This window comes from Neophocaena asiaeorientalis, unplaced genomic scaffold (genome assembly GCF_003031525.2).
Source record: "Neophocaena asiaeorientalis asiaeorientalis breed wild unplaced genomic scaffold, Neophocaena_asiaeorientalis_V1.1 scaffold649, whole genome shotgun sequence".
Taxonomy (NCBI): domain Eukaryota; kingdom Metazoa; phylum Chordata; class Mammalia; order Artiodactyla; family Phocoenidae; genus Neophocaena; species Neophocaena asiaeorientalis.
The window spans coordinates 1,883,092-1,891,727 of NW_020173202.1; the positions used below are offsets into that span (position 1 = coordinate 1,883,092).

The 8,636-nt window shown below is 56.1% G+C and overlaps 1 protein-coding gene across 1 annotated transcript in view; it reads right to left on the reverse strand.

Annotated features, from left to right (window-relative positions):
• Positions 1–3,577, reverse strand: part of DACT2 (dishevelled binding antagonist of beta catenin 2) — a 5,014-nt gene extending 1,437 nt beyond the window's left edge. Inside the window, exons 1-3 of the mRNA XM_024744940.1 lie at positions 3,095–3,577; positions 1,855–2,118; positions 1–728 (exon numbers count right to left, since the gene is read on the reverse strand). Coding sequence (XP_024600708.1) covers positions 1–728; positions 1,855–2,118; positions 3,095–3,311 — 1,209 coding nt within the window. The 5' untranslated portion in view covers positions 3,312–3,577. The remainder of the gene's footprint in view (positions 729–1,854; positions 2,119–3,094) is intronic.
• Between the last annotated feature and the right edge of the window lie 5,059 nt (positions 3,578–8,636).

Here is an 8,636-nt window from a genome sequence, read left to right on the forward strand (position 1 = left end):
CCTGCCTCTGCCCCTCCAGCCCTGGAGAGCTGGCTGCTGACCCCGCAAGCAGGGAGCAGGGGCCTGGCCACAGCCCAGCCATGGGGAGCCTGGACGGGGCTCCCGGTGCACGCAGCCACGCGAGGGTCTGGGGCCCTCCTCTGGACGGCTGCTGGGGTGCAGGCTGCGTACAAGGGGCACAGGCCCCGGCTGCTCGAGGCTGTCCCCGTCACAGGCGGCCCCGCTCTGGGCCTCCCCTCCCACCTCCGCTCTCCCCCGGGCGCACACCGGCTTCTCCAGGCCACCTTCACTGTCCGCCCCCCGGACCCCGAGCCCCTGCGGGGATAGGGACGCCTCCCGTCCTGGGGGTCCACGCTCAACCACACTGCCCCTCGCAGGGGGCCCTCGGCCCTGCAGTCGCAGCAGCCTCTCTATGTAGGCGCTGGCTGGGCCAGCGTCGAGGACCAGGCCAGTCCGAATGGAGCTCGGACCTGTGGCGCCAGGGAGGGGCTGACTGGGGGGCGAGTGGCCATCGCTCGGCGCTGTCTCCTTGGTCAGAGTAAAGAGGGGGCTCTGCAAAGCCACGGCGTGCAGGGGGCTGGGGTACGGGTACACCTCCCTGCCCCCCTTGGACACCAGGTCACACTGGTACTTGGGGTCCATGCCGCGGCAGAGGAAGGAAGTGGCCTTGGGGTGTGCCATGGCTTTCTGGAGCCCCACTTCAGCCGGCAGGACTCTTTCAAGGTCACCTGGGAAGGAGAAAAAGAACAAAACATAAATAAGGGAAGAAGCAAGCACAACCCTGGGGCACGAGGCCCTCTCCCCGGGCAGGACGAGGCCCCGGCCTTGCACGTTCCACGCCTGGACACGCTGGTGTCTGCTGTACACATCCCATCACCCGGCTCCCATCACGTTCCTTCCAGCCACAGCCTAGAAGGCGAGTCCTAGACCCTAGCGTTCAGTTCCTGCCCTTGTTCACTGAAGGTGCGTAGGACGCCCAGGGAGATGGGGCACCGGTGACCACACGGCCATCGGGACAAGGTCTCGGAACAGACCTTCCCTGAGGCATTCACAGATGTGCAAGAAAGAAAACCCATGGATCCTAACGGCCCAGGTCTAGCATAAGGAATAAGATGCATCTTTTCCTTTTGGGACACTCTGAAGAAAAAGAAAGACTCTTCCCTGGCCAGTGCGGGGAACCGCATGTGAAGTAACTCTCTCAACGCCCACTTGCAGCGCTGCTCCCACCCTAGTCCCCGGCAGTGGCCACGAGGGCCGTGGAAGGGTGTGAACGGATGTTCATTTTAAATAAGACGAGAAGCCTTTTATTGCAACAGCCCTGCTACAAGGAACACAGGTGGGCGTTTGATGCCTACCTCCATCCAAAACCCAAAAAAGCCCACAGAAAATATGGGACTCGGGAACCACCCCCTTCCTTGTATGGGGCTCGGGGACCGCCCCACTCCTTGTATGGGGCTCGGGGGCCGCCCCCTCCTTGTATGGGGCTCGGGGACCGCACCCCTCCGTGTATAGGGCTCGGGGACCGCCTCCCTCCTTGTATGGAGCCTTGTATGGGGCTCGGGGACCACCCCCCTCCTTGTATGGGGCTCGGGGACCGCCCCCCCTTGTATGGGGCTCGGGAACCGCCCCCCTCCTTGTATGGGGCTTGGGGACCGCCCCCTCCTTGTATGGGGCTCGGGGACCACCCCCCTCCTTGTATGGGGCTCGGGGACCGCCCCCCCCTTGTATGGGGCTCGGGGACCACACCCCTCCGTGTATAGGGCTCGGGGACTATCCCCCTCCTTGTATGGGGCTCGGGGACCGCCCCCTCCTTGTATGGGGCTTGGCGCCGCCCCCGCTCCCGCCTCCCCTTACCTGTGGACACCGGGCGGGGCCGGGACTCGCCTTGCAGCAGCTGGCCGGCGCCCCCCTCACTGGCCTGGGGCTCCCACGCAGTCAGGGGGACCCCACACACCGTGGTCTCATCTGCTGAGCGGGGCCGGCAGTGCCCCGCGCTGGGCCTGGCCTTCGGGGTGGCAGGCAGCACGGCGCCCAGAGAGGAGGACACGCAGTCACTGCACACAGATGTGCAGGAGGTGGACAGGGAGCAGGACCCGCCGTCGCTCAGCTCGTAGAAGCCTGCACAGGGGCGCAGAGGCTGTCGGTGTGGTCTGGGGGGCCCGCGCTGAGGGGCTGGGGGTCTCAGGGAAGCGGGCCCGGGCCGGGGAGGGGCCCGGGGCCAGAACGCCGAGGACGCCTCCCCACCAGTGTCTCCTGTTGCCCAACACCTGCTCATCCCTCTCCTGGGCGCGTGGCTCATGTCCCCCAGTGTGACCTCCGGCTTCCAGCCCCGGAAGAGGGAGCCTGGCATCCTCCCCCGCCCCTCCTCGTGCCCGCCAAGCTCATCTGAGGCAGCCACCAGAGAAGGGGCAGCGTCTGGGGAGGTCCCCCGGCCCGGCCCTGCTACATGATTGACAACCCAGACTGTGACAGGATTTTTGCAAACTGAAAAAAAGAGAAAGACACGGCAGAGAACACTGTACTTGGGAAGACGCTGGTCTCCTGGGTTTGCCGTCTGAGCTGCTGTCTGAGCCTGGAATCTGGAGAGAAAGCCCATGTGTCCAGGACCATGAAGGTCAGAACGACCCTAACCATCGCTACGTGACCTTGAAAGGAGGGTGGACAGGGCCGCAGGAGAGGAAACTGTACTGATTTTAGACTGTAGACTTCAAAAAATACTTTTGCTGTCACATAGAAGTTATTATTTACAATCTCCATGCTGGTTCAACATCAACAGAATCTGTCTCAGCCAGAGACAGGTGAGAAGCTCATGGGGTTTTTCCATCAAAAGCAGTATTTTTCCAATTAAACAACGAGTATGTACGCACCCACTCTCTCCCTCTCTCTCCCCGTTTTCCCAAGCGCATTTAACTAAAAGTATTAAAAGTATTTCATCTTCAGTATTCTCCAATAACGTGCTCTTTCAGGCTCGCATACAGCTCCTGACCCTCCGGTGGCCTGAGCACAGAGGCGGGTTCACCATGTCAGCCCTGCCGGGCAGTGCCGCGCCCTGGGGTGGGGGACAGATGGTCCAGGGCCCGAGTGGGCGCCATACCCGAGCTGGGCCTGCTGTCGCTGTCCGGGGCCTCGCTGGAGGTTCTGCGCACGTCCAGCTGTAGCTCGCTGATCTGCTGGTCCAGCTGGTCCAAGTGGGTTTTCAGGCCGACGTCCTGAAGTCTTAAACGGTTCTCAGAAGGAAAACAGGGAGACATAAAACTGCTCTGGGTACAGAAATGGAAACTGGAGGCTCCACGTGAAGCTACATCACACATACAACTTAACTCTGCAAACCCACAGGCCAGCTCCCACCTGACAGCTCCCCCTTCCTCAGGCCGAACACCGTCTCTAGGACCCCTCCCGCCTCCAGCATGTCTTCCCAAGTGCAGACTTTTCTTTGCCAGCAATTTTCAATTAGACATTTCTTTATAAGAATACGGAGTAATACAGCTTATGAGAGTGGAATGAGGACCAAAAACAGCCAAGGACACCCCCTCTGGCAGGAGCCACCGATAATATTTTCAATGTCTTTTTCCACGTAAGAATCTACTTTCCCAGGCTCGCGCCTCGTGGACCTTGCGTTTGGTGCCTGTATCACCACGTTCCTTCACCGCAGCCCCTCCACGGCACCTGGGGAGGGCTGAGCTTTCGGCTCTTCAGGGGGACAGGAAAGTCCCCAGGACAGAAAAAGGCCCTGCCTCTGCAGCGCCTTAGCTCCCATATCACAGGTGGCATTTTGACCGGTTACGGTTCTGTAGGGCTTTCAGGGAAGAGGGAGGGACGCTGCAGGAGGAGAGAGCCCAGCGCCTGGGATCAGCGCAGCCTGAGCACCTGCCCCAGGAGGCAGGGTCTTTCTGGTCTTAGGGTCCACATCTCAACTCTGTCCTCCGAGGCTCTAACTTCTCCAGGCCTCAGCTTCTCTGGCTGTAAAACGGGTTACTGTGAGTGTCAACCACACATATCCGTGTGTGTATATCATGTAATATACATATAGCACATGCATGTGGTCAACGCTCACAGTGTACATTCACACACACACACACACACACACACACACACACACACACACACACGAATCATATGTCTGCAAAACAACGCTGTTTCATAAATGCTGACTTCCCGCCTTCAGTGATAAAACTTCACCTTGTTTTCAAGGTCCACTACCTAAATTTCTTGTTTTGATTAGCAATTAAGTTTAAGGCAAATAATTAATGAAGGCGATTATGCCGGTCACCCTGTTTGAGAAAATGATCAATTGTGTTTCAAATTCTTATATGGCAAATGAGGAATTACTTCAGTAGCTTCAATAATCCGAGAAGTCAGTCCAAGGGGGAAGCAGGTAGCGGTAATTTGATTCTTATGGGAGAACTACGCTGGCGCAGACTGTTCCCATACCACCAGGGGTAGGGGCCGAGGGCCCGGCACCTGGTGAGTGGCAGACCGCCGCACCCAAATCCACTTTCCTCTGGACCCAGTGCAAGGGTCTCAGAACAACCTCCAAGACTTGTAGCAAGAGAGTCTCCCAGCCTCAGGTAATAGTATCTATAAACATAACACTGCAAAAACCCAGAATTTAATCAAAACGTACACACCCAGGACCACCCAGAGTAGCTTCAACGTCCTGGCACGTTTTCACAAAGGGAAACGCTCCCCAGGTGGACGGCACTACCTGACAGCCGGAGTGGCGGGGGCAGCAAAGGTGGGCTCCTGGCCCATCGCTACCCAAGTGAAAAACACTTAGACAAACGAAGGGAATTTTTACTGCAAATGACTTTTCTTCTAATGTCGTAAAATGAGACCACGGTACTGGCCGAGTTCAGTTCCTCTGTTTGACCACACTTCGACGTTTAAAAACATGGATTTTGACCCCTTCTCTTCCAAATCACGATGTCCTCTTTCTTCTGAAGGGGGACCTCTCTGGATTTCATAGTTGGCTTCTCTCCTCCCTCTCCAATCCCCCTCCCCCCGAAAAACTGACCCTGGCGTGTTTGTGCTGGAATAATTGCTCTGTGATTAATGTTTGCCCAGCCCGGCCTGCAGCTGGCGGCTCCTGATCAGGGTTGAGGGGCACAGCCACGCAGGCCCCCGGGTGCCCTCCGACGATTGCTGCGTCCCCAGGACCCCGCTGCATGGCGACAGGGCTTTGTCACCCAGGATTGGCACTGTCCTCCGTAACCCTTCCCCCGCCCCTTGCTGGGGGTTTTTATGTCTCTGCTTTTCATTAACTCCTCGGTCTCTAACTCTGTGCTAAGTCAAAGCTTCCTTATGGCACCAGGACTGAGCATAACCCACTGCGGAGCCAGGCACACAGCATCGACTTCCATGTATTTCTGCAGGGAAAATGTGTTACAGAGACATCACATGGGTTCCCTCCAGAGCAGCGAGCCAGTCTGTGTGGCCACCAGCCCTCCCTACTCACCGCAGGCCTCCAGGCTCAGGGGCAGGGCAGCACATCCCGTCTGAATCCCCTGAACCTGGGCGAGGGGCAGGGGGTCCGGTGTAAGGGAGAGCACAGCCCGGTTCCCAGGAGCTGGGAGCCCCGGGGCATCCGTGCAGACCCCAGGGCTCCCTGCCACACCCGTTAACTCAGACTCCAGGGCACTCCTGGGAATCTGCATTTTGACAAGCTTCCCTGGGACCAATTTTTGATGACCACAAAAGTTTGAGAACTTCTACCCAGGGAATGCCATTCAAAACAAATATCTGGCTTAGCCTTTTCTTCGAGATGCGGACTTCACATGCCATAAAGGACTGATGCGATTTCCACCTGCTTTGCCCTTTTGCTCGCCATCTACAATTCGGCTTTCCAGCCTTCTCAACCTTTACGGCAGATTGAGAGGACAAAAATGAAAACCGTCCCAAAGTTCAGGATACAGAGATGGCATCTAAAACACCTCTGTTCTTTCCTTGAAAGCTGAGAACACGCACAGGAAACATTTTCCGCATGAGTTCCACGGCACTGCAAGTGCCCTGGGGGTGGGTAAATGTTACTCCCTAGCTTGAAAAGAGGTCCTTCAGAGGGCCAGGGTCACAGATTAGCCTGGGGCATAACGAGCACTAGTGCCGCAGAAGGAAGCCTTGCCCAGCCCCGTGGATGCCTCCCCCTCCTCTGTGACCCTGAGTGAGTTCGTTCCCCTGAGAGGTCACGGAACAAGCATGGTCGGTCCAAGGAAAACACCAGGCGTCGTGATTACAGCTGCAGAGTCAGACCCTCATTTCCTGCAGTGCTTAATGCCGGCACCTGCCAGGGAGGAGGAGGTGCTGCCACTCAGGGTCAGGGCAAGTCGTGACCAGCAAAACAACCACCAGGAGATTCTCCAGCACCAGTTTCCCTGCAGGTCCCCAGAGCCTTTCCTCACATCCCACCTGGGGTGACCGCTGGCGCCTCCTGGTGGGAGATGGAGCTTCCAGGCTCCTCTGGGGTATCCAAATCTTTCCAAGTCAGTGTTGCTGGGAACGTAACGCTTATAAAAATGGGCATGGCAGCCTCTTCTCGGGGAATGACAATCTCCCTGGAAGGCACAGACAGGTGACCACAGGACCGGCCAAACAGTAAGGGCTGCTTTGGTCAGAGGTCATGGGGGTTACATTAGCTTAGAAATATAGAACGTGGAGATAGTAAATACTGAAATCATCTTCCGCTTTGTTACAGCAGTAAAACTTGCTCATTTATTTAGTCAACGAATACTAAGGACCTACTGCGCGCTTCCTGCTGTGACTATAGACGCAGCAATTAAAAAGGTGTAGCTCGTTCGTGATGACTTCTCCTAATTGCAGTTTAAATCCCCCCCAAAATGCTCAAGCTCATTCTCACTTGGGAATGTCTGTGGGACAAAACTTTTAACTGGGTCAGATAAAAGTTCTTCCTGTCTCCACACCTGAATGGTGACCCATGCCCCGGTTAACCCCAGGGTGTTGGTAGGAGGGGCCCCGATTAGCCGGGAGTTCCTGAAGTGTGAACCTGGGGCTGGAGATGAAGGCCTTTTGATTGTACCCTGCATCACAGAACTAGAATCACTCCTAATTTTTTCTCTGTAAGAAAAATGTGAACGTGTTAATCGCTGGGCTGGTGTCACACACATTCAATTATTCTTCTCTTTTGATCACATAATCTGTGCCAAGAACAAAGTTTCAAGACAAACGGTGCATGTTCCTTCTGGTCCCCACATTAAAAAAAAAAAAAATAAAACAAAAAAAAACCTGTTTGATCTTCTCTCCCAAAAGGCTACCCGTAATTAGAGGCTGAGTACTCACGAGTCTGATTTGTATATTACTTAAGCCGAGTTAATCATCAACTGGGTTCTAGCTCCCGGGACAGAACAATTCACAGCAGCATCGCAAAGCTCCTTCCTGCCACACGCATGTCATGCATCTTTGCAGGCTCTGTGTGCCTCTCCGAGCTCCAGTTGAAGGTAGGATGTGTCTGGGTGCACGCACGCACGCACACACACACCCACACACACACAGGTAAGCTAAACCTGCAGCTGTGACTGGATAAGATGGGGGGTGAGAAGCCTATGAAAGTTCCACTCGGTAACTAGCTCCTTCCTTTGCATAGCAGCCGCGGAATCACAGGAGGAGAGGCTGCACAGTTAGGGCCCCCCCTTGCCATGTGGGAAGATCGCAGGAGTCCTGGGACACATCTTAAGACGCTGAGCTTCCTGATTCTCTAATCCAGAAGCAGCTAACAAATCATTGACACGACTGCGCTAAGCTGATAGCAAAGCAGCAGCTTCATCCAGGTTACTTTGTAAAGACAGCAACCTTTAAACGGGGCAGATTTAATTTCTCATTTAAAAGACATTCCCCTTAGAGTACTACAGTCAACTCTACCAAATAGACATCTTTCTATACAGCCTTCTAATTTTTCCTTTAAAAAACACTGCAACCCTGCAAAAACTCTTGTTTTTTCCAATACATGAGATGAAACCATACATTGGATAAATAACCGAGGCAATCACCTGAGGAGTGTCTTCAGTGGTACAAAAGGGACCCGCGTTTGGAGGAGCCCAGGGGGGAGAAGGCCGGTGGGAAAGCAGGCCCAGAAGGCCCAGTGGGGTTCCACCGCCTCTGCGTTCAGAGCACACACCTCTTTTCATAGGTCAGGTTACATTTTAAAGTCGGAGAGGCCCTCATCGGATACATGCTCTCCCCAACATCTCTTTACAGTGACACGACCCCAGGGCTCAACCTGAGCACATCACTGGGGACAATTCGGGGGACACTTGGCACGCTGGCACTGCTGTCCCCAGACCCACGCAGCAGGCAGAGGCTGGCACCGGGCGCAGGACACCAGGATCCCAAGTAGCCCCCAGCAGGGGAAACCGATTCAATGCGTTCTTATCAGCAAAACTCCAACCAACAGGAATACATCCTAAAGTCGGTCTGCGCCGGGAAGTAGGCAGAGCCGGGCGCAGCCCCGATGCGCGGCTCGGCGCGGGCGGCCCGGCCGGGCTGCTTTCAGGGCCCGGATGCCTAGCCTCGCGCCTCGGGCCTCCGCGTCCCTCTCATTCGGGACCGAGCTGCGTCCTTCGAAATCGCCGAGGGTGCCCCCCGATCGGTCGGGCGGCCCGTCCGCCTGTTGCCTGCCGGGTGGACCG